The sequence below is a fragment of the Balaenoptera acutorostrata genome, chromosome 3 (genome assembly GCF_949987535.1).
Source record: "Balaenoptera acutorostrata chromosome 3, mBalAcu1.1, whole genome shotgun sequence".
In the NCBI taxonomy this organism is placed as follows: Eukaryota; Metazoa; Chordata; class Mammalia; order Artiodactyla; family Balaenopteridae; genus Balaenoptera; species Balaenoptera acutorostrata.
Genome location: NC_080066.1, coordinates 73,611,185 through 73,631,000, shown reverse-complemented (window position 1 = coordinate 73,631,000; position 19,816 = coordinate 73,611,185). Strand labels below are relative to the sequence as shown.

General features: G+C 49.1%; 3 protein-coding genes across 7 annotated transcripts in view; 2 read left to right on the top strand and 1 right to left on the bottom strand.

The window, feature by feature from the left end:
• Positions 1–5,202, top strand: part of USP3 (ubiquitin specific peptidase 3) — a 228,129-nt gene extending 222,927 nt beyond the window's left edge. For all 5 annotated transcript variants that reach the window (XM_057543776.1, XM_028166965.2, XM_057543775.1 and 2 more), the window contains 3 exons: positions 45–158; positions 319–386; positions 1,690–5,202. In XM_057543776.1, the coding sequence (XP_057399759.1) occupies positions 45–158; positions 319–386; positions 1,690–1,855 (348 nt within the window). In that variant the 3' untranslated portion in view covers positions 1,856–5,202. The remainder of the gene's footprint in view (positions 1–44; positions 159–318; positions 387–1,689) is intronic.
• A 2,666-nt stretch (positions 5,203–7,868) lies between these two features.
• Positions 7,869–12,227, top strand: FBXL22 (F-box and leucine rich repeat protein 22). Its single transcript, XM_007165977.2, has 2 exons — positions 7,869–8,215; positions 11,246–12,227. Exons 1-2 carry the CDS (start codon positions 7,881–7,883, stop codon positions 11,589–11,591), a joined length of 681 nt encoding a protein of 226 aa, XP_007166039.1. The 5' UTR covers positions 7,869–7,880; the 3' UTR covers positions 11,592–12,227.
• A 5,777-nt stretch (positions 12,228–18,004) lies between these two features.
• The window catches only part of HERC1 (HECT and RLD domain containing E3 ubiquitin protein ligase family member 1), a 205,360-nt gene continuing 203,548 nt past the window's right edge, over positions 18,005–19,816 (bottom strand). Inside the window, exon 69 of the mRNA XM_057542678.1 lies at positions 18,005–18,644. Within this exon, the coding sequence (XP_057398661.1) occupies positions 18,459–18,644 (186 nt within the window). The 3' untranslated portion in view covers positions 18,005–18,458. The remainder of the gene's footprint in view (positions 18,645–19,816) is intronic.

The window sequence follows — 19,816 nt, the reverse complement described above, 5'->3', positions numbered from 1 at the left end:
GAAAGGTAAATTGTTTATAATTTTTGTCTTTATCTCTCATCCAGGTGCTATGCTTACATTTGAAAAGATTTCATTGGACAGCATATTTAAGAAACAAAGTTGATACATATGTAGAATTTCCCCTGCGAGGCCTAGACATGAAATGCTACTTACTAGAGGTAAGGTAATTTACCTTTGTTAGCCTGGTGAAAAGATGGCTCTTCAGTAAAATTAAGTCTTCACAAAGAGAGGGTAGAGGTCACTGAGGTAGGGAGACGCTGATGTCACTGACCACTGCTCCTAACTCAGTCCTGGGATACCTTCTCCCTTGTTCTGTAGCCTGAGAACAGTGGCCCGGAGAACTGCCTCTACGACCTTGCTGCTGTGGTGGTGCACCATGGTTCCGGGTGAGTATGCCAGCAGGCTTCTCAGGGCTGGGAGTACAGAGGGAAGAGCCACAATTTTGTACCGCTCCCGATAACCCTCCCCAGACTCCCTATACAGTAGATTCAGGTCCATTGAAGTGGGTGAAGGAGAACTTTCCTTCAATCTTGGTGGGAAAGAATATTCCTGAGGATGTTGCAAAGCATGAAGAGAAGCCACATGAAAGCAAAATGGAGAAGGGTTCATTTGAGCCCAGCATTCGGAACCAGTCTATTGTCCACAAAATCCTGAGTAGTCTTTACTCCAAAGCTGTTGATTTCCTTGGCCAATTGATATTTAAATGGGGGGAAATGGGGGATTATTTAGAATAACTTTACTTCACGTCATCTACTTTAAAGGTGCATTTCTTATTTTGTTAAATGACATTCTCGATTACTTTTTTCCCCTGAAAGTCTGTATTAGGGGTATATACCTTATTTCTGGTCTGCTTGAGAATGGCAGTTTTACCTTCAGACTTAGCAAACCGCTATCCATGTTGAAAATCCTTTTCCCTCTGAACTTTGTAGACATTACTCCACTGACTTCACCATTCATAGTTATAAGTGACAAGTCCACTACGTGTCTGATTCTCATTTGTTTTTTTCTTTGGACTTAAGAAATTACATCAGATGCATTTCTCTTTGGTAGTTGACAGGGGCACTCTTAGTCTGATGTCTTCAGCTCATGGAAATGTTGTTGTAAGGGTTTTTCTAGCAGTTTATGAAGGTCTCTATTCTATCTACAGGCTTTCTTCTACCCGGGAGGACTGACTCTGGAGCTCCATGTTTGAGTGGGTGGGTCATGCTGAGAGAGAAAAGCCTTTGATGGCCAAAGTAGGAGGGAAAGTGCTTCCCTGGAGGCAGATTTCTGTCTTATGCTCAGGTTTCTTCTAAGACTTTGATAGGAAATCTGGTCCTCAGTTTTCCATGTTTCCATAGGCTTTGACCTCTGCTTGTTAGGTTGAGAGCTCCTTCACTGTTTGGTTTCTCTGTAAATCCAGTACCATGTAAATACTGCTTTGTGTGTCCTAAAAAATCCTCAGTTTCTGGTCAGTCCATGGCACTCTTCCCTGTTTTCCAGTGTCAATATATTCCTTGTCATTTCAATGAGTTTTGAGAAGATAAACACGAGCCCAAGCAACCATCTTAAATTACAAGCCTCTAGGATTTATTCTCTAATTACAGTACTTATTAAAATTTATTGTCTACCTAATAATTTATATGGTTGTGTAGATTCTTTTGTAATTTCTGTAGTCTTTTTCTTTGATCATTTGACCTTTCCTTACAGGGTCGGTTCTGGACATTACACAGCATATGCAACTCACGAAGGTCGCTGGTTCCATTTCAATGACAGTACTGTAACACTGACTGACGAAGACACCGTCGTGAAGGCCAAGGCCTACATCCTGTTTTATGTGGAACGCCAGGCCAAAGCTGGGTCGGATAAACTTTAATACCTCCTCCAAATCATTATTCGTCAACTATACCGGACAAACATTTCCAATTTTCCATAAATACTTGATCCAAGATTTAATTTCATTATGCACTTTTCAGTTTCCTATTTTGGGTTTAGTTTTATTTTGTCAATGGTAGTGACTTATTGAACATGGGCACCAACTAATTTTTTTTTTTAGTTCTACCAGAAAACCTCAGCAGATATTTTGATTTGCTGCTTTAGTTGTAATAATTCAGTTTTTATATGTAGTTTCAAGAACTTAGTTCTATTTGACTTTTTTATATTAATGTTCAGTTCTCACTTTGAGGCACATTTACATCAATGCATTGTTACTCTCACATGCTGAAAGAAAGGTATGTTCCTGATCGTGAAGAGCAACGTAACCACCTGCTGCCTTCTCACAGCTGTAACGGAGATCAGGTTGGCTCAAAATCAAGGATCCTGTGTGCACGTAATTTGTGGCCCACGAGATTTCAGTGACTGCTCAGTAATCATTCTTTTTGCTTGTAAAAGATAACTGAAAGGGCATCATTAAGTAGACCAGTAATTGCTGCTCTTTGTATCTCTCAAAGCTGCTGTTTATCAGCACTAACTAACTAAATTTGTTGGTTCAGTTGTAACTATATTGCAAATTCAAGAATTACCTTTTTTTTTTTTTTTTTTGGTTTTGGGGTATTTTCATAGAGATAGGGGTACTGAAAACTCCCAGTAAGGCCAAATACACTTAAGTGTTTAAAAAATTCCATGACTCGGCTACATGTTATCCAGGTGTTATTTATCCACTGCCGTGAAACCATAGCTTCTGTTCGCCTTTTTGAGTCAGCACCTAATTCCCCGTTAGCTGTAGCACTGGGATTAACTGCATGTCCACTGTAGTCTTACTTCTTACTTGGTCACCTGAGGTTGAGTTGCTACCCTCCAGAGTTGATTCTGACCATCACCTAAACATCGGGTAATACTGTAGGGTCTGCTTCCACAGAAGGAAACTAAAGTCTTTACTAGTCTAAGTTTTAACAACTCTCATTGGCCTATCCTCATAGCAGAGCAACTGAAAATATTTTCACTTTGAATAAGTAGAGTTTCTATTCTTGAGGTTAGTAGTCTGTTTTAAATTTTCAAGAAAAATAGGCACCAGCACTATTTAGATTTAACTCAAACTGAAATCTGGAACCAGAATCCCATCTAATGAAGGTAACTGTGCTTTCTGCAAGTGCTCCAAGCCAGCACGCACATTTTCATGTTCATTCCTTGTCCCAATCATTATTTTCCTCCCTTCCCAATTCTCTACAAGTTGTTACAAGGGGCAGAATGTATTTCATGTTAAGCCAGCCAACCGGACTTTTTGCTATTCTTGTTTTTCTGTTAAAAGAAAAAAATAGTCCAGATAATTTAAGTGTATGAATGTAAAAGAAAGTTGGGTGGCTATCCTCCTAGGTCGGATATTTGCAGTTGCAGGAGCAGATGTGCTCCATTTCCACTTTAATATTGGCCGGATAAATCCCACATTTTCTCAGAGCAGAACACATCTGCTATATACTTTAACTAGGAGCAAATTACAATTATGTCTAAACTTGCACTGTCCAATACAGCAGTCACTGGCCACATATGGTTAGCTAAATGTTAATTTTAATTAAAAATAAATTAAAAACTCAGTTCTCCAGTCACACTGGCCACATTTCAAATGCTCAGCAGCCACATGTGGCACAGGACCGCCCTGTGGTCTGGGACAGTTCCACCTGTGTGCAGAACCCTCTCAGACAGCACTGGTCTGCACTTTCACTCCAGAGAAAAAAGCTCTGCCATCGTGTTTAAGTCTTACAACTTAGAAACAGAGAGCCTAGAATTAAGAGGGAAACATGTATTTAAAACAGTTCACAATGTTAAATTACACAGGTCGAGCCATGTGAAATTCTATTTGACTGTTTTTGATCTACAAAAATGACAGTTTCACATAATTTGATCTACTATATCAGTACATTAACACCACATGTCATTGAACTTGAAACGTGCATCTCCTTTGATCTCGCTCCTATGAGTCCAGGATCTTTTGTTTAGAAGGTACACAGCTGTGACTTCTAACATTTGCACTTAAATCATTAGTCTCTGGACAGGCAGCAGTTATAACTCCAGCAAGAAAGCCTCGGGCAGTGTTGATGGAGGAAAGTGGCCTTTATACCAAATGGAACTTACAACAGACTAGACTACTTTGTTGGGGAAAGTGGTCCTCACACAGGCAACACTGTTGGCTTAGGAAATGAACACATCTCCTCTCTGAATTCTGTAGTGTTTTTATTTCTTGATTTTACTTCAGCAGACAGGTTTGAAGGATATCATGAAGGTTCTTTGGAAAAGTGACTGGATCCATGTGAACTGTGCACTTGAACACCAGTGATGTAAATGTGCCTATCTGTATTTTGAAAATTTAACTGTGCAGCTTTATCACGCCTATTTCAAAAGCTGACTTCGTGCTCTTCGGGGCTCTTCCCTTGTGCCGTGTTGTCTCTAGCATGTTTGTGGCTTCTCGCTCAGAGAGCAGTGCTGAGGCAGGGCCTCAGGCCGAGTCACAGGGCTCCTCGGAACAAGAAAACTTTCTCAGAAGTCCTCCCACACAGGTGGGTGACAGAAACAGTTTGTGGCAACACAAATCTCTCTCCATGGTGGAGAAACTTTTGCTTATCCACTGTATTCTACTCAGTGTCTAGTGATGACAAATGTAATAGAATAAAACCAGTAAAGTCTATGGGCCCTGGTTAAGTGTTAAATGTGTATCTCACCTGTGGAACCTGCTCAGCAGCTTGGTTTCTGGGGTTGGGGACATATTTATTTCTTAAAGCCAAACCTCTTCTTCATTGGTTTAGTGTATGTACATAAGTCTATTTAGATATACTTATCCCACTTCCACCTCCACCGTCCCCTAAACTTTCTCACATCCCCCCTGTTGCTGAAGTGGCCTCTTCACACAGGCCCTGGAGAAGCTCCTGAGCAAAGTCCGTTCCTGCATCCAGGGCATGGGTCCCAAGGGATGAGCGTATGGCCGCAGGAAGGTGCCCATAGAACAGGAAGGGGTGGGCGTGGGTGGCGTCATGCTGTGGTCCAAGGTCTGTGCATCACCTCACGGGTGCAGTACCGTCCCCCTCAGGTCTGACTGTGACGGACTCCAGACTGCCCTCTGTGAGTGTTGGTTGTGTGTGACGTAATCATTTCCACTAAAACCTAGTCTGTATGATGCTGAGAGGTTTAACTGTGCAAGTGACTGATTTCATTTAAGTTGTAATCACATCCCTTTTCTGCTTCACCAACCTGAACTGTTTTATGGAAAGTATCATTAAAGATCTGGTCTCTTTCCTTTTGACTATTATTTCTGAACACCTTTCACCGGAGCATAGTAAGTGATGATGTACTTAGCTCAAGCTACAGGCCGTTAGAGTCAGTCAACCGGTAGTAGTAGGTTTTTACAGACCCCTCACCATCTGGGGCTGCTGGTGCACACGGGCCCAGATGGAGTGACCTGGAGGGGCAGGGGGGTGGTGGGAGAGATCCTCTAGTGCCTGCATTCAGGTCCTGAGGGAGCTCACCCGCACGGAGTGACTTCATCCTGTCTTTCCTTGTGACACTGATTTTACAAAAATGAGGTCCACTTGACTCCTTCGGAGCCAGAGGAACTAGGTTTGGGGCTCCGAGCAAAGGATTGCCTTTTAAAGCCAAACAGGCAAACAAGTGCCATTGTTAAAAAATAAATATTCTGCTTTACACCCCTCTCTGCCCCTATGTCCCCTGCAAACAAGCAGAAAACCCAAGACCCACCCTGTGTCCACACCCATCGTTTTCCTGTGTTACTTATTTGCCTGTTTCTATCAGTCTTCTTAAACTGAAGACAAAGGCGCCTGCAGCCCAAATGGTTTTGCCTCCAGTTCCCATGTCACACGTCTCCTTTTGGCAGCTGTGCTGGTCAGAGGCCATAGCAGATACTGCTGCAGCCACGGAGCTGAGCTCCACAGGCGGAAAGGGAAGAGCTGGGGGGAGCTGCTGTCACACCACCCAGGCCGTAAGCCAGATCCCTCCCTGCAGGCAGGCATGCACAGGGACCCACCCTGCATTCTGGGGTTCTCCCTACAACCCCATGGGACAAGCAGCGAAGAGGCCAGGCTCTGAACGTTCACCCTGCCCACCTTTTGCTGTTCGAGCAGAGCTGCGGGAGTGCAGCTTGGAAGCCACCAGGAACCACAATGACTCTCCCCTCTGGCCAGCACACTTAACACGGCTCTGCCTTTTAGGAAGGTGAAAGAACCAACTACTTCCAGGGATCGGCCCTCTAAAAAGTACTGGTTTGGAAAGGATTTGGGAGGGAAAGTGGGGATAATAAGGCTTTCTAGCAAATCCGCCTCTGGTGCAGCAGTACCGTTTTAGTGGGTGAGTGTAGCTAGAGCCCAAAGAGGGACTCTGGCTGTCAGCTGTAATTTGAACAATTAAAATGATTAGCTTGAAATATGAGCAGCTCCTAGTTAACCTTTCCTTGAGAAACACATCTTCCTTTTGGCTGTTTCTTGGTTCATGTTGTTTTTAAGAAAAGTCACCCCTTCCACTTTACCTCGGCAGTGGCGGGGTACCTGAGGCACAGGGGGCCACTGAGACTGGCTCCTCAGCGCAAGGGAGCTGGCTAGGATGGCTTCTTTCTCCTCTAGGCTGCATTCTGCTTTTACAGGCAAAGCTGCACCAGGTCCGATCGAGCCTTAGTTCCCGAAGAGGGTCTGCCGTATGTGCCTCATCTGTGTTACTCCACGCAAGTGGAAACAAAGTATTCCCATTCCTTCCCATTCTAATTATGTGGGGAAAGGGACAAAGGTAACCACTGAGGTGGTGTTCCCTGGTCCAGCAGAGGAAAAATGGTTCCTCGTCTCACTACCGTAGCCCACAAACCAACCAACCAGTACTCAGAGCCAGGAGTTCACAGGAGGGGAAATGCGGTAGGGTCTGGTGAACGACTGGGAGTGAAGCAGTATTAGAAAATGGATCCATGGACTGAGAAATCTCAGTTACTTTAGGAAGGGAGAACTTAATGAATGACCTCCAGGCAACTTGCCTAGCAGCTTAATTCCAGGAACTAAAAGCATCACTCACAAGGAGGATGGTGTGTGGCTGGCTTAAAGGGCAAAAGAGTAAAATACTTCAACTTAAAATTGTTTCAAGCAGTTTTGTATTAAGAGCTACCTCATCCAACCTGACATTTTGGGAAATACAGACTAGATACAGCGGGACACATATTTGGAAAAATGTAAAGCCAAGTAAACTTAAGTTTAAAACGTGACACACACAGAAGAACCTTGGAGAGATAAGCTACTTAAGACAAATCTTTTATGAAAAAGCTCAGGGTAAAAATACAGCCAACTGGGAGACCAAAGAAATCCCTTTGCCTGGAGGAGAGCAGCAGAATTTGAAGGTAGTTCAGCCTAGCCTGGAAACCATCATTACTGAACAAAATAACAGAGAAAAGCATCACCCATGCCTTCTGCTTACACCTCTGAGCACAAAACCATCACCCTTAGCTCTTCATAGACAGCAGGCTGCTTCCTACTAAGAGTAGAGCAAAAGACTCATATTGATGTCCTAGGAGACAAAAACAGATACTATTTACAATTAGAGTCCCTCCCAGTGAGTAGAGACTGCAAGCCCAGACAGAGGTGGTCTAGCCAGCACCACAAGTGAAAATGCCAAAAGGGCTCTCCGCCTAACACCATGGTCAGCTAAAAGGAAAGAAATCCCTTTTAAGGAAGCTATTTAACTTCAATACGCTGCTTTTCTGCCAGGATTTTCAATTCTTCGAAACATAAGCCGAGCCACAGACTGCTGCACGTATGTCTGGGTCTGGGCTTCCCCCCTCGTCAGAGCAGCAGTACCAGTTGTTGGCCAAAAATAAACACCATTCCTCAACCATATATGTCCACCAGCCCAGAGCTGGGGAGGAGCAGCAGGAGGTAGAGGTCAGGTCCCCGGGCTCCAGCCACACTCTGTGGCCGCTGTGCACCATGCACATCACCCAGCTCAACCGCGAGTGCCTGCTACACCTCTTCTCCTTTCTGGACAAGGACAGCAGGAAGAACCTTGCCAGGACCTGCCCCCAGCTCCAGGATGTGTTTGAGGACCCCGCACTCTGGCCCCTGCTGCACTTTCGTTCCCTCACAGAACTCAAGAAGGACAACTTCCTCCTGAGCCCGGCGCTCAGGAGCCTCTCCATCTGCTGGCACTCCAGCCGCGTGCAGGTGTGCAGCATCGAGGACTGGCTCAAGAGCGCCCTCCAGAGGAGCATCTGCAGCCGGCACGAGAGCCTAGTCAGTGATTTCCTCCTCCAGGTGTGCGACAGGTAGGCCGCCTCTGAGCAGCGCTGGCATCCAGAGCTCTGGGAGGCTTCCGGGGGTCAGGGAAGAGCAAATTACAAGAGCAAGACGGCTTTGCTTCAGGGAGCCTCAGACTAGGCCCAAGGCAGACGCTCCAGGCCTGCCCACTGCACAGTCCCCAGAAGATGGATAAAATCCTGGGGGAAACGGGCACCAATCCTCCTCTTAGCCTCACGGGTCCTGGAGCTGCTTCGGCAAAGAGCACGAACTTGGCTTCAGCTGTCCCTGTGTTTCAGGCGGCTGTCCTCCCTGGCAGCCATTAAGTGCTGGGTGGGTCCAGCTGGGCCTTCATTTTCAAGGTCAGGCTCCAGGAAGAGGTTTCTAGATTCAGCAATCAGCTCACCCCTCTGACCTGCCCCTAACAAGCAAACTCCAAGACCTATGAAATGCGGCTGAGGAAGGAGAGTTAGGGTGCTCAGCTCTGGGTTAGCTGACCAAGCCAGGCTCCAGAAGTAGGGGTGGTGATAATGGTTTCCTTATTAGAAACGCACTAACCTGAAGGAGAGAGTGTTTTAGCCTAAGTTTCAAATGAGCAAGCCAGAACTCTTGACAGGTTGTGTGACTTGCCCCAGTCTAGGATTGCTAGATATTAGCAAATAAAAATTCAAAAGGCCCAGCTAAATCTGAATTTCAGATAGACGGAATAATTTTTTTGGTGTCTGTCCCACATACATCCTGTATTTGACCTGTCAGCCCCACAGAGGCTTAGCCATGGGTGAGACTCCCTTCACAGTCACAGCCTCCTGCCCAGAGCGGTCCATGCGAGAACAGACTCTCACTGAGGCTTTACCAGTCCTGTCCTGCCTTTCAGGAAAGACTCCCCCTTGTTCAGCTAGGTTCAGTCAGCTTGCTGCCACCCAAGTCTAACAGCTGCTATATTCTGGCAGCCCAACAAGGAATGGAAGGAAATAGTGCAGTGGCCTGGCCCCACCTTTCCTTCTTTTTTTTTTTTTTTAAAGGCAGTAGAAGAAAACAGAAGATAGACTTGGGGCTGGTCCCTGATGGGACCATGCCATTTTGATGAGTTTAACAAGGCCCAGAAATCAGACTGGAGGGCGATAAGTATGGGGTGAAAACTTGCCCCGAATCTGCTGCATTCTTGTTGTAGGGGAACCAGGTTTAATCCCCCAAACCAGCAAGGTGTGGACTGGACCTCCAAGGCCACTGTCGAGGTACAGCAAGGGTCCCCTATGTCACCAAAAAAGGAAAGGGCTCGGGGCTGAGTCCCCCAGTTCTGCTACTGTCCAACCATGTGACCCCAGCCCAAATATTTAAACACTTTCAACCTCATTTCTTTATCTGTAAAACGGGATAAACTACCTTATCTCACATGCTGAAAGGATTAAATGATACAGGAGCACTGGCACATAGTAGGTATTGATAAGTATGCACCAAATCTAGATCTGGCAATCAGCTGGGGAGAGGGGTTGTGAGAGGAAAGCTGAGGATGGCTGAGCAGGGAAGGAGCTGGCTTTTTCTTTCTCTGGTTTTTTCCTGCATCAGGATTATTTTAAAGGTTCTTAGAGGAAGGGATCATTTAACAGCCCTGGGGCTTAAACACCTACCTAATCCTTACCACCACCCTGAAAGTAAGTTTCTCTGCCTGACAGATGAGGAGGTGGCCCAGCAAGGTTTGGACATTTGTCCTGGGTCAGAGAGCAAATATGTCACAGGCAAGTCACTTGAGCTCCCTGAGCCAGTTTCCTCATTCATGAAATTGGGGGTGGAAGGTTGATATGAAGACTTAGGAAGTTGTGTGGACTTGGGAAGACAGGATGCACTCGGTGTGTGGATGTGGCCATGCCCAGTCTGTTTTAGTTCCTCACCTCCTTGCTCAGGGACAAGGGAGCTGAGCTGGCCCAGGCAGGTGCAGTCAAGGGGCAACGGGGGAGGCTGATGGGGAGAGGGAAACCCCCTGTGGCCCCGACTCCAGATCCCTCTGGCTACAGGAAGCCAAGGCCTGCACCCCTGAGACAGGTCCTTCTTGACTGGAAGCTGTCTGGTCCTGCTTGCTCCCAGGAAACATGGGTTATGATAGCCTACAGAAGATCCTGTACAGGTTCCAGATACCCCAAATCTCGCTTTATCATCACAACAACCCCACTGGTAGGCATTATTCCCTCCCCGCCACCCACCCCCAACACACACCCCCAGGTAAACTAAGGCTCAGCGAGTGACTTAATCAAGGTCATGGCGCAAATAAGCCAAGTCCAACTTTGCTCAAGATCTTTTCCCCCAGCAGGTGCTGGTAAGGTTGGGGCAGAGAGACCCCCCCCCCCAAAGCTTTCTGGACAAGCTACCTGTGTCCCTGATTGTACCCATCTCAGGCCTGGGTCTAGCTACCTCCGGATCCTGGCCTGTGACAGGCTGGCATCCCACTGGAGATGCAGTAACTGCCTCAGTCAACTGAGCTGAAACCAGGGCTCTAGAACTCAGAGCGAATACTCAAGAGGCGTGCCCCGATGGCCTCACGGGTTGGAATGGGCCTGACTCTAAGCCACCCCACGGGAAACCCTTTCCTCCCTGCACCGTCCTGCCAGGAGCATCAGGGCCTCAGCTTGAAGCTAGACTGGAGCGGTCACTCCGCACCGCTTTCCTCACCCCCACCCAAGGCAACAAGTCTGAAAGGATCAAAGAAACTATAGCCGACCCTCCTTGGAATCAGCATCGCCTATGTCCACAGTAGGACCGGGGCTTGGGCTCCTGGGGCTAAGAGCCCAGGCAGATTAAAGTAAGGTGGGGTGGAGTGGCAGAAAGAACAGAGGACACGGGACAGAAGCCCCGGTTCAGATCCCAGCGTGTCACCGCGGGCAAGTGCCCGAAACTCTCTGAGCCCGTTCCTCCTCTGTAAAAAGCGGGAGGGCCTGCCCGGTCTCCCAGAGTTGGCACGGGGACCAACCAGGGAGCTAAGGGGCGTGACCGGGGGCGGCCGCAAGCTAGCACGCTAACCGCACCCTCCTCGGCCCCGGCCCGCGGTCACCGCGTTCTCTCCGCAGGTGCCCCAACCTGGCATCCGTCACGCTCTCGGGCTGCGGCCACGTCACCGACGACTGCCTGGCGCGACTGCTGCGCTCCTGCCCGCGCCTGCGCGCGCTGCGCCTGGAGAACTGCGCGCGCGTCACCAACCGCACGCTGACGGCCGTGGCGGCGCACGGGCGGGCGCTGCAGACGCTGCACGTGGACTTCTGCCGCAACGTGAGCGCGGCCGGCCTGCGCCGCTTGCGCACCGCGTGCCCGCGCCTGACGCTGCGCGCCGAGCACAGCGCGGCCATGATCCCCGATCAGCCCCCGCGCGGCCTGCGTTCGCCCGGCGCTGCCCTCCGCAAGCAGCTTCTGCGCTAGGCCGGCCGGGCCGTGGCTGGGACACCGGCCCTGGGCCTCCGAGCGGGAGGAGTGGCCTGCATTGAACAACAGCCCCTAGACAGCCGCCACATTCTCAGCCAAGACGGGGATACGAGCGCCTCCCCCACACTACGATTTTATACATTGGCTGAGTGCAAGATTTGATGGCCAGATGCTTGGAGAACACTCGGGTGTTTCTCACTAAACACCAGCACCCTTCCCTGTCTCCCCTAAGCACCCGGTTCTCCGCCTGGCGCTGGGCGAGAGCCCTTAGCCCATACTCCACCGCTGAGGTTGCAGTTGAGGGGGGGTCTAAATAACAGCCGTGGGGAGGCGTGGCCGCTCGGAGCTACCCGGGGGCGCGTCTCCGTGCTGCACCAGCGGGAGAAGGGGAGGCACCCCGGGCACAGGGCGCTAGAGAGCCATCGAACGGGTTACCTAGAGGCTTTGCTCCGCGCCCACCCCAGACCGCTAGCCTTTCATCTGTCAGATGCATTCCTAGCAGTGACTACAAACGCGATTCTACAAAATTCGCTTGTTGCTGTGATTTTTTCATAAACTGGATTGTTATCCTTATTTTCTACCGTCCTCCCATCATAAAGGGAAACAATCATTGGAAAAACCCAAAGTAAAGACATAAAAACAAAAGCAGCAGACCTGGTTAAATCCTTGGTTAACGAAGCCATTAAAAGGCAATGCAAAGTTAAATTTTTACCTGCTATATTTGCTGAACGTGGGCGCACGCCTGGAGGTCAACTTCAGGGCTTTAGTCACTGGTGCCCCACCTTTAGCCACCAAAGGAAGGGCTCTCAGCCATCCTGCAGCCTCCTGGTTCTAGGTACACGGGGAAAACCTTGGGTAAGTGCGGAAAGGAGGGAGAATGGTGGAGTGGTGGGTGATACTCACACCCTGGCTCCTCCCATCACCAGCTGAGATCAAGGCCTTTTAACCACCTGAGGCCAGGTGTTTCTTCTTTGTGAAAGGGGCTCTTGATGCCTACTCACATTGTTGGGCTGCACGCCACAGGCCTACAAGTCCTGCACTTGTCCAGCTTTAAGACTGAAGAAAGAGCCCAGAGTCAGCAGCAGAGACATCAATGGTTTAATGGATGGAGGAATCTTACATGTCTGAAGCAAGGTCCTGGAGTGACGCCCCACTGTGTGCAGCTGATGGTGGGGGAGGGGAGATTACCAGTTATAGGGGAATTGATATCAGGTGGGTTCATTAGTTACGAGTGAAACCAATGGAATGGCACGCCCCTCACCACCCCTTTGATAAGAACAGCCCCAGCTGGGGCCTGGGGCAAGAACAAAGGAAGATCAGTCATGTGTGTAAGGTTTAGGTGAAACAGGCACTGGTCAGGCAGGGGATGTACAGAGAGCAAGAGAACAGCCATCTTGAGAGGCCTGACCATACACATGGGTTCCTTAATTCGTTGCCCCAATATTGGGGAAACAGCAAGGAAAATAAGACATTCTCATGGAGCTTATGTTTTAGTGGGGGAAGAGACAGTAAGTAATTGGTGTATAAGAGGATAAGTACTGGGGAAGAGGGAAAATACAGGGTAAGAGGGTATTTGGGAATTGCTGGAAAGGAAAAAGCAACTTAAAAGAGGTCGACCAATGTAAGCCCCATTGAGAAGGAGGCATTTGAGAACGGAAGTGGGGGAGAGAACAGTGCAGCGTCTGGAGGAAAATATTCCAGACAAGAGGGAACAGCCTCCAGCGCAAAGGCCCCAGACTAGGAGCATGGCTGGTGTGTTATGGCTGGAACAGAGTGAGTGAGAAGGAAAGGTAAGCAGGAGAGGTGATGAGAAAAATAAGGGATAAGAGGGGCCTCACCCAGGCCTCAGAGGTTATTATGAGGATGAAACGAGAGCTGGAGATCCCCCACTCAGGCCACCTCCAGCAGGTGCCAGGGCCCCAAGAAGATGATGGTGAAGGCCCAGAGGGGCTGAAATTTCTCTAGGCAGAGCCTGTGGGCAGGCAAACGGCACCCTACCTCGCCCAAACCCCTCCAGGGACTGCCAAAGGCCTCAGTTGCTGCCCCTGGGCCCCTGGTTAGACCCATCCCTGAGCCCAGAAACCGGTAACCGCACTGACCCTGGACCGGCATAATCCTTCCTCATCCCTGTGTGGGGAAAGCCAGCCCTGCCAGGCCACCAGCTGCAGTGGAACTTGAGGGCCTACCACTAGCCTGTGAGACGCAGGCGTCCTCTGGGTGATTTTCTAGTTTACCCACCCTTGCTCTGAACTCTGGAGAGAGGCTTTGCAGGAAATCAATTTTTCAGCCACTACTGCAAACAATGTTGAAAGAAAGCTCAGGCTCCCAGGGACTTAAATGTTTGTTTAACAGAGCCACTTAAACCCCATGGCTTTGCTTTCATCGTCTCTGATAAGCCCCAATTCCCAGAGGTCTTGTTTGCCCTAAGTTGGTGGTTTATACTGGGGAAAAACAGGACCCTGGTTTCTAGCTCTCCTCTGACCAAGGGCAGGTCAGCCCTCTTCAAACCTCAGCTTTCTTACCTGTATATTGGGATAGCTCGAGAATCTTGCTTGCAAAGTTCTCTTAAGGGTTATGAGACTGTGTTTGTAAAGCAAACAAAGGTTACTGTATATTCAGCTGGAAAGTGGGTAACCTACATTCCCCTGAGGTTCCTTTTCCCACAGAAGCTCTTTTATAAATGAGGGTTAAGTTCCCCTTGATGCCTAGTAAACCCTCACGTACCAAGACTAGTGATCACAGAACGAAAGCTGTGCTGACAGTTGTGTCCAGCGTTGTTTCTAGGGCTCCAGTTAGGCCCTGCCCCCTGCACAGGACCTTTGGGTCCCCGAGCCCAGGCCCATCTGTGGTACTCCTGGAATGCAGGCACTACTCTCCACCCTTCCTTCTAACAGTCCCTGTTCATTCACATCACCAGGCACTGAGCAAAGGCACTGGACAGAACACAGCGCCCTGCTTAACCTAAAAACATCTTTCAAGGTCTTCTCTCAGATTTGCATAGAGCAAGGGGCACTGCATGCTTAATTAATCCACCAACTCATTCATCTCACAAACATTTACTGGGTGTTGGGCATGGGCTGGGCCAGGCCTTACCTCAAGGGAGTCACTCTAGTCAGAAGACATGCAGCTGGGGTTGAGGGGGGTTTTGAGTGCTCTCCCAGCTCTGCCAGCCATAACTTCTGACAAGTTATGACTTCTCGGAGCCTCCATTTCTCTATTTGTAAAACAGGACCAGTACGCTCTCTGTGACACTGTGCTGAGATTTTGTCTAATTGTGTACTGCCTGGAAGGCAGAGGGTAGGGAAAGGCATCCTCACATCCACAGGGGGCTAGAAAAGCCAAGTGCCCAGCAGAACCCACAAGAAGCAACACTTGATGGAGGACACAGCCTTTGAGCCGAGACTGGAAGACTGACCCCAGCTCCCATAAGGTTGGTATCAGCAGCAGGCACAGCTCAGGAAGACAGAGTCAGGAAGCCCAATACATGTCCAGAGAAGGCCGAGCTGGGGGAGATGGGAGCCTGACCCAGAGCCACTTGGAAATGGCTTGGGGATTATCTGTGCCCTCACAGCCTCCATTAGAACACACCACAGACTTTGCCCTGCTCCTGAATGCTAACTCTTTTCACTCTCAGTTTTGGCCAAGGCAGCCCAAGGGAAAGCTAGTGGGAGGGTGCAGAACCTCAGCACTGGGGCAGGACAGTGCCCCCTAGTGGGGGGCTGGCCGCAGTCACATCATACTGGCTAGTCGGCTGACCCTCAATGCCAGCAGAGACTGGGGCCACATGCTCAGAGGTCAGGGGCTCCAGATTGCTCCCTAGGAAACAGAGCCTGCTGGGGGGTACATTGTGCTCTGAGGCTTGTCTTACAGGGACACACTGGCCTGTTTTGGCACAGGCTGAATGTTTGCAGGGGGCTGACTGAGCCCCCTCAACTCCACCACTGGCGTGCTGACAGGAAGCCAGGACTCGCAGCTCTCGTCTTTAAGTACCTGGGATCCAGCACTTTCCCTCTCCTGACCTCGAATTCTTGGTCTGTAAAGGGAGAGATCATCTGACGCCTTAGTTCTAGGGTTCCTCCAGCTCTGGGATTCAATGCCCAAGACTTGCTTTTTGCTAAAAACCGAGCTCACCACATATAGGTTTCATCTCGCTGGCAGTGCTGGGCAAAGGCCACGAAGCTGGGAGGCCCAGAAAAAAGCTGCACCTTGCAAGGGCCTTTGAGGAAATTTTTTTTTAATCATTCACTTTATTTATTTATTTTTAATTTATTTATGGCTGTATTGGGTCTTCGTTTCTGTGCGAGGGCTTTCTCTAGTTGCGGCGAGCGGGGACCACTCTTCATCGCGGTGCGCGGGCCTCTCACTATCGCGGCCTCTCTTGTTGTGGAGCACAGGCTCCAGACGCGCAGGCTCAGTAGTTGTGGCTCACGGGCCCAGTTGCTCCGCGGCATGTGGGATCTTCCCAGACCAGGGCTCGAACCCGTGTCCCCTGCATTGGCAGGCAGATTCTCAACCACTGCACCACCAGGGAAGCCCGAGGAAATCTTAAATTTTAAAGGCTAGGGGGTCAAAGTTCTCTTGAGACTGTTTAAGGGTGATAAAAACTGCAAGGATTTGTTAACTGAATGAGTCTAGCAAAGAAAAAAAAAAGGCCGAAGCCTCTGTGGGGGTTGAAAGTGAACTATGGGGGAAAAAATAGCTGCACTAGGCTCATTGCAGCTCCTCACATCAGGGACTCACACCTCCTCCTCTCTGCCAGAGCTTCAAAAGTTGAGAGAATGAAGAAAAATGACAGGTTTCCAGCAAAGAAATGGCATCTGCTATAAAACCAAGGTGTCTGTGCAGGTTTTCCTCGCAGTTAGGCCTCCTGAGAAGCCATCTGTTAGGCCCGACAGGTGGGGCCTGAGCGTCAGCGTGCTGCGGATGCCCTCTTCCCTGAGTCCAGAGGGAGCTGGGGCAGCAGAGCCCAGAGCCTCATGAAGGTCAAGGCCTTACTGTGATTTAAAATAGTCTGAGACTGCAGACGTAGCCTTCAGCTCGGCACACTCTCAGCCCCGCCCACCAAGAGGGAAGAGCTACTTGTCACCCGGAGCCAGCCCAGAAGGCCCGAAGAGACCCCTTTTGGCATTGTCCAGGATCTCAGCAGCACACAGAGGCCTTTCTTCGCTGAGAGAAGTTCCCTCCTGGCCCAGAGGCCCGGACAGTGCCTTCCCACCCCCCAAGTGAGTGCTTCAAGCACAAAGACCTTCACCGCTGCTTCTGACTGAGCTCTCAGATCAAGTATTAAAGGCTCAGAACCCCCTGGGGGTCCCCAGAAGCTGTGGTCTTCTGAGACACAATGCCAATTGAAGCCTCTTTTCCATAAAACTGAAATGTCATCATTCTAAATATTATTAGATATACTCACCGGGAAATATCCGTCGTGCACCACATCATCTTAGCCAACAAAACCACATCTTCCTTCCAACCTCTCTTCGCAAACACACACCTTTTACCTTCCTTGTGGAAAACAAACGCCTGTAAGGCTCTCTGGCACCTCATTTGAGCAGGCTGTCAGCCTTGGCCTTGTCCATGAAGTACACTGGAAGTAGCGTGTGGCATGAACTTGGAGTGGATGAAAGAGAGACGCCACCCAAAGGCTGTGCCCTCTCCCTGTTCCCACTCCCAGAGCCTTCACAGCTGCTCTCCAGATAGCCCTTTCTCCCAGGACCACATGCTCATTTTGACATGCCTGAGCAAATGAACACATCGCCCAGGGCCTTCAAGGTCTGGGTTTAAGAACCAAGGGTGTAACCCCTTCCCCAGTCCCCTGCACAATTCCCCACCATCATTCAAGGACATAAAAGCCACGCATTAGTTCTCAAATTAATTCACACATTCACACGGTCACTCATTCATGTATGCTAAGTGCCCACGTGGCTGCCCTTCCAGGGTAGATGACATGTTATTGTAAACTGCCCCGCTCTTTAATTCCATCACTGGATCTGCTGGCTCCTCAAAGGGCGGTGGGGGTGGGCAGTCAGAACTGTATCACTTTAGTTAGTTTCCTCCTTGCCTAATAGAGCTGCATCCCGTACCAGGTATCCTGGGGCTGTTCAAGAAAGGCTCCTATTAGCGTGTTACACTTTAAGCCAGCTACGGAGAAGGAGGAAGCATAGTGCTAAAGGATGGACACAGGGACCCTGTAGTGAGGGAACACAGTGAGAGACCAAGGATGACAGAACCAATGAAAACAGGAGCTTTCACCTCAGGGGGCTGCTATACCCATGTGGCCCTCTGCTCTGTCATTTCCAAGCAAAGCCCAGTGTGAAGGAATGTTTCTGATGAGTCAAAAAGCTGTCAGAGTGAAACTAGTCTGAAAGCTCATTCTCTCTTCATCAAAGCTCCAGTAACAAAAGCAGCCCATGCACTGATTCCTGAATTGGCTTTATTTCTCTGCATAAGGAACCCTGCACAGGCAATTCAAATTAAAACAAAATAAATATATGAATATTCATGTAAAACTGTCCTTTCTAATGAACAATTATACACAATGTACAATTTCATGTTCACTGGGTGGGTTTACAAAAATGTACCATTCCCAACTAAAAATGCACCAAAATGGTTCCATGCAAACTTATCAAAAGTGACCACAAATACGGAGGGAAAAACCTGACTTAGAGCACTTTGTCTTTTTTTTGTACAATCACAGAAAAATAAAAACATCTAATTTCTTTGTTACATTTAGAGTAACTAAATGTGGCCACTGTTTATAATGTCGGTTTATGTTCCTAAAACATCTATTAGTTACCGTAAAAGTGTATCAGCATTAAGTTGGAAGTGAGCATTACTGAGAAGGAGGAGGGGCGACGGCACCCTGGGTGGTCAGTAGTCAGTGTCGGAGCCCTCGGCGTTGTCCACGTTTCGCGAGAGCATGTAGTTGTCCATGTCGATTGAGCGGCAGTTGTTGATGGCGTAGCGCAGGCGCTCAGCCATGACCAGCTGGCTGGAGTAGGGCGGCAGTCTCAGCTGGAAGAAGCAGGTCTGTGAGGTAGGCAGACTGTCGTAAGGCTGTGGAGAGAGAGACCCAGAGCCGTGACTGCAGCACTGGGGTATCATGCGGGGAGCAGGGCTGCTCATCACCACCACCCCCAAAGTCAGGAAAGCACTTCTCCCTGCCTTCAGGTGGGCTCCACGGACATGACTGACTGCACGGCCACGTGGAGAGCAAGCAGAGACTTGGCAGTGGTAGGAAGAGTGCAGGCTCTGGTGTCCTGTGGCCATCTAGCTTTTAGCGAAGATGCTTCTTTCCTCTCCTCACTCCTCCAAAGCCCTCACGTGTGAAATGAGAATGAGCCCTGACTGGCAGGGTTACCTGGTAGAACACACTTCGCACAGTGCCTGCCACAGAGTAGGAGTGCAACAGACTTCGTTCCCTTTCACCAAGAGGGTGCAAACTTGAAGCTGCTGCAGGGATTCCCCCAACAGAGCCGGTGAAGTGGAAGGAACAACTGTAAGGGAGTCACCACACTCCTCCTCCTCTCACCGTCCTCCTAGTGAGCATTCTGCCATCCTTCACCTGCCATGGCCACCAGCACACCGCTCAGATGAGGAAGGAGCAGTTAATGAAATCCCAGCCCAGCCCTTTAACCGATGGTGATGCAGTCGTTTAAAATGATAATTATGAAGATAAGCAGCAAAACAGAAAAGTGCTGGAGATAGACTGTTAGGTGGAAAAAGCAGAATACAAAATTCTAAATGCGTCATGCAAAAATGTATATGCTTGAGGAATTACACAAAGGTGAAAGGTGAAAATGGCTACCACTAGGAGGGACAGGATTCCTGTCCCTCCCTGCAAACACTGTCCTGCCTTGCAAACACAACTATTTTCCAAACTATTTGTAATGATAGTAATGATTTACATTGTTTTTATAATTTTTAAAAAAATGAGTTTTTAAAAAAGAACCTGCCCTCTCTTTCTCGTTGAACTCCTTGAAACCAGCCCTCCTCCTCCTCGGAACTCGACATCAGGTGAGTGCATTTCTAAGAGGTGGGAGATGGCGGGCCCAGAAGCTTAGCTGTGCCAGAGCCAGTGATGAATGCAGAAAAACCACAACCCACAAAGACATTAAAGGGGAATGTCAACAGGTGGCTCTGATTTGGAAACTAGAGAAATGGTTTAAAAGTCACAAAGGAGAGACCCATAGTGGTCAGTTTTCTGAGGCTAAAACCCCCCAGGCAGG

Coding starts and splice junctions, on each gene's coding strand:
- FBXL22 (XM_007165977.2), top strand. CDS start 7,881: ATGCACATCACCCAGCTCAACCGCGAGTGCCTGCTACACCTCTTCTCC. Junction 8,216..11,245: donor CTCCTCCAGGTGTGCGACAG/GTAGGCCGCCTC, acceptor TTCTCTCCGCAG/GTGCCCCAACCTGGCATCCG.